Here is a 2,024-nt window from a genome sequence, read left to right on the forward strand (position 1 = left end):
TATATACATGTATATAAACATAGCAACGTTATTGAGAGATCATTTAACAGGAAGATTTATCAATAAAAGAGAAAAAAAAATGTACTCGTGTAAGAATTGAAAAATATACGGCTCATTTAAGTGAAGGTTCGTGATTTTAAAAAACTAAACGTGTGCTGTTTTTGTAGTCAGCATTGTGATTTAACTGTTTGTTGCATGTGAAAATGAACAATATATTCTTTGTATAACATTGAACAATAATAAAAATAGTTAAAAACTAACCCAATCTTTTAAGCCTTTAAATTTCTATTTATGCATAATGATAATAATAGTTGTAAATTTATATTTAAAATGCTGTTTAAAAATATATAGAACGAAAGAAAAATGCTCATTCAAAACTTTAAAGCCACTCCCAATAAATATCCGAAATAATTTTCTTGCAATTGTAATTTTTAGAATTATAACTTTTATATCTTTTTTTTTCTCGTCAATAACAGATGGCGCTTGGGTTTGTACACTGACGTTTGGCCTGAGTTCAATTGGTATGCAACAATGAATTAGCAAGGCACTTGGTTTTATTATTAATTAAAATCGGAAAATGTCTTCGCATTTAGAGATATTGGAAAGCAGTCTTGAAAAATTTATTGAAAATGTAAGACAAATAGGTATCATTGTAGGCGACTTCCAGCCTCAAGGACAGACTGTTCTGAACCAAAAAATGTATGTTTTTTTTAACGTTATTAATATTGATGTTAGTATTTATACTGATTTACTTATTAGTAATAGTATACTATTGAGTATCAGTATTAGTTATCATCTTAGGCGTATATTTTATATGAGTGATTGTATCATCTGTATCGATATCAAGCATTCAGCACAATCAACTTAAGATTTAAGCCTGTAATTTAAGGTTTATAACATTATTTTATGATCGCATTCACAGTCTCCAGAGTAAATTTTTATTTTTAAATTTAATATTTGATGGTGTTAGTGTTCTTGTTAGACCACAGGGAGAAGTCACTTCTGTTTTACTAAAATCTTATGGTACCCCAGATGAGAAACACTATGTAACCAATTTGCTAGTGACATTTGGAGAGAAGGAAGAATAACATTATGGGCAGCAATATAAGGTTAATTTTATTGCATGCTTGAAATGCATTTTAGTTGACTGCTAAATTTGGCTAAGCATAAAAAGCAAAGTTTCAGATTTTCTAGGATAACCTGCATGTTGGTCAGTCCTGTGAGTTTTTGCATTTGTGAATGATTTGTTCTAAATATATTTAGTTACTGTTAATGAATTCCTTGAAAATGTCATTTTCATTAAGATATGGTTAGCAACTGAGCTTGTACTGTTTCTCATTTAATAAAACTAAAAGTAGAATTCATCAATTTTGTCACTTTGAATTTTTGTCAAGTTGTTTTTTGGCCTGTTTACAGAAATCAAATGGTGACTTTAATGCAAGAAATTGAAAAATCTAAATGCCATGTTCAAGATATTCAAGTACCATTGGAGGTGTTTGAGTAAGTGATTGTATGTTGCATACAATGTATTTATATACACATAGTTAACTTTTGAATATGATTATTTTAACATAACATAATGTTTTGGACAACGTGGACCTATTGTTCCATCCTCTAAGTAATTTAGAATATTTTTAAAAAATCTGAAAGCCAGCCATTATCATTCATATACTTATCAAGCTTTTTCTTAAACTCACTTAAATTTACTGCCTCAACAACATCTGAAGGCAACCCATTCCAGAGTCCAACCACCCTGTTAGAAAAATAAAACTATCTCAGCTGAAGATGACTCCTACCTTGCACAATTTATACTTGTGTCCCCTAGTCCCAGTATTCTCATTGTTAAATATAAAAAAAGATGATACATCAACACTATGAATTCCCTTTACAGTCTTAAATACCTCAGTCAGATCCCACCCTAACTCTTCTTTTTTCCAAGAGAAAATAATTTAAGAGATTTCAGCCTCTCTTCGTATGACAACCTCTCCATCCCAGGCACCATTCTAGTAACCCTTCTCGAAACC

General features: G+C 30.2%; 1 protein-coding gene across 1 annotated transcript in view; it reads left to right on the forward strand.

Annotated features, from left to right (window-relative positions):
• The first annotated feature begins 482 nt into the window (after positions 1-482).
• LOC106458094 (mediator of RNA polymerase II transcription subunit 10-like) overlaps positions 483-2,024 on the forward strand; it is an 8,039-nt gene continuing 6,497 nt past the window's right edge. The window contains exons 1-2 of the mRNA XM_022384237.1: positions 483-699; positions 1,417-1,500. Of these exons, the coding sequence (XP_022239945.1) occupies positions 578-699; positions 1,417-1,500 (206 nt within the window). The 5' untranslated portion in view covers positions 483-577. The remainder of the gene's footprint in view (positions 700-1,416; positions 1,501-2,024) is intronic.

The sequence above is a fragment of the Limulus polyphemus genome, unplaced genomic scaffold, assembly GCF_000517525.1.
Source record: "Limulus polyphemus unplaced genomic scaffold, Limulus_polyphemus-2.1.2 Scaffold416, whole genome shotgun sequence".
Taxonomy (NCBI): Eukaryota; Metazoa; Arthropoda; class Merostomata; order Xiphosura; family Limulidae; genus Limulus; species Limulus polyphemus.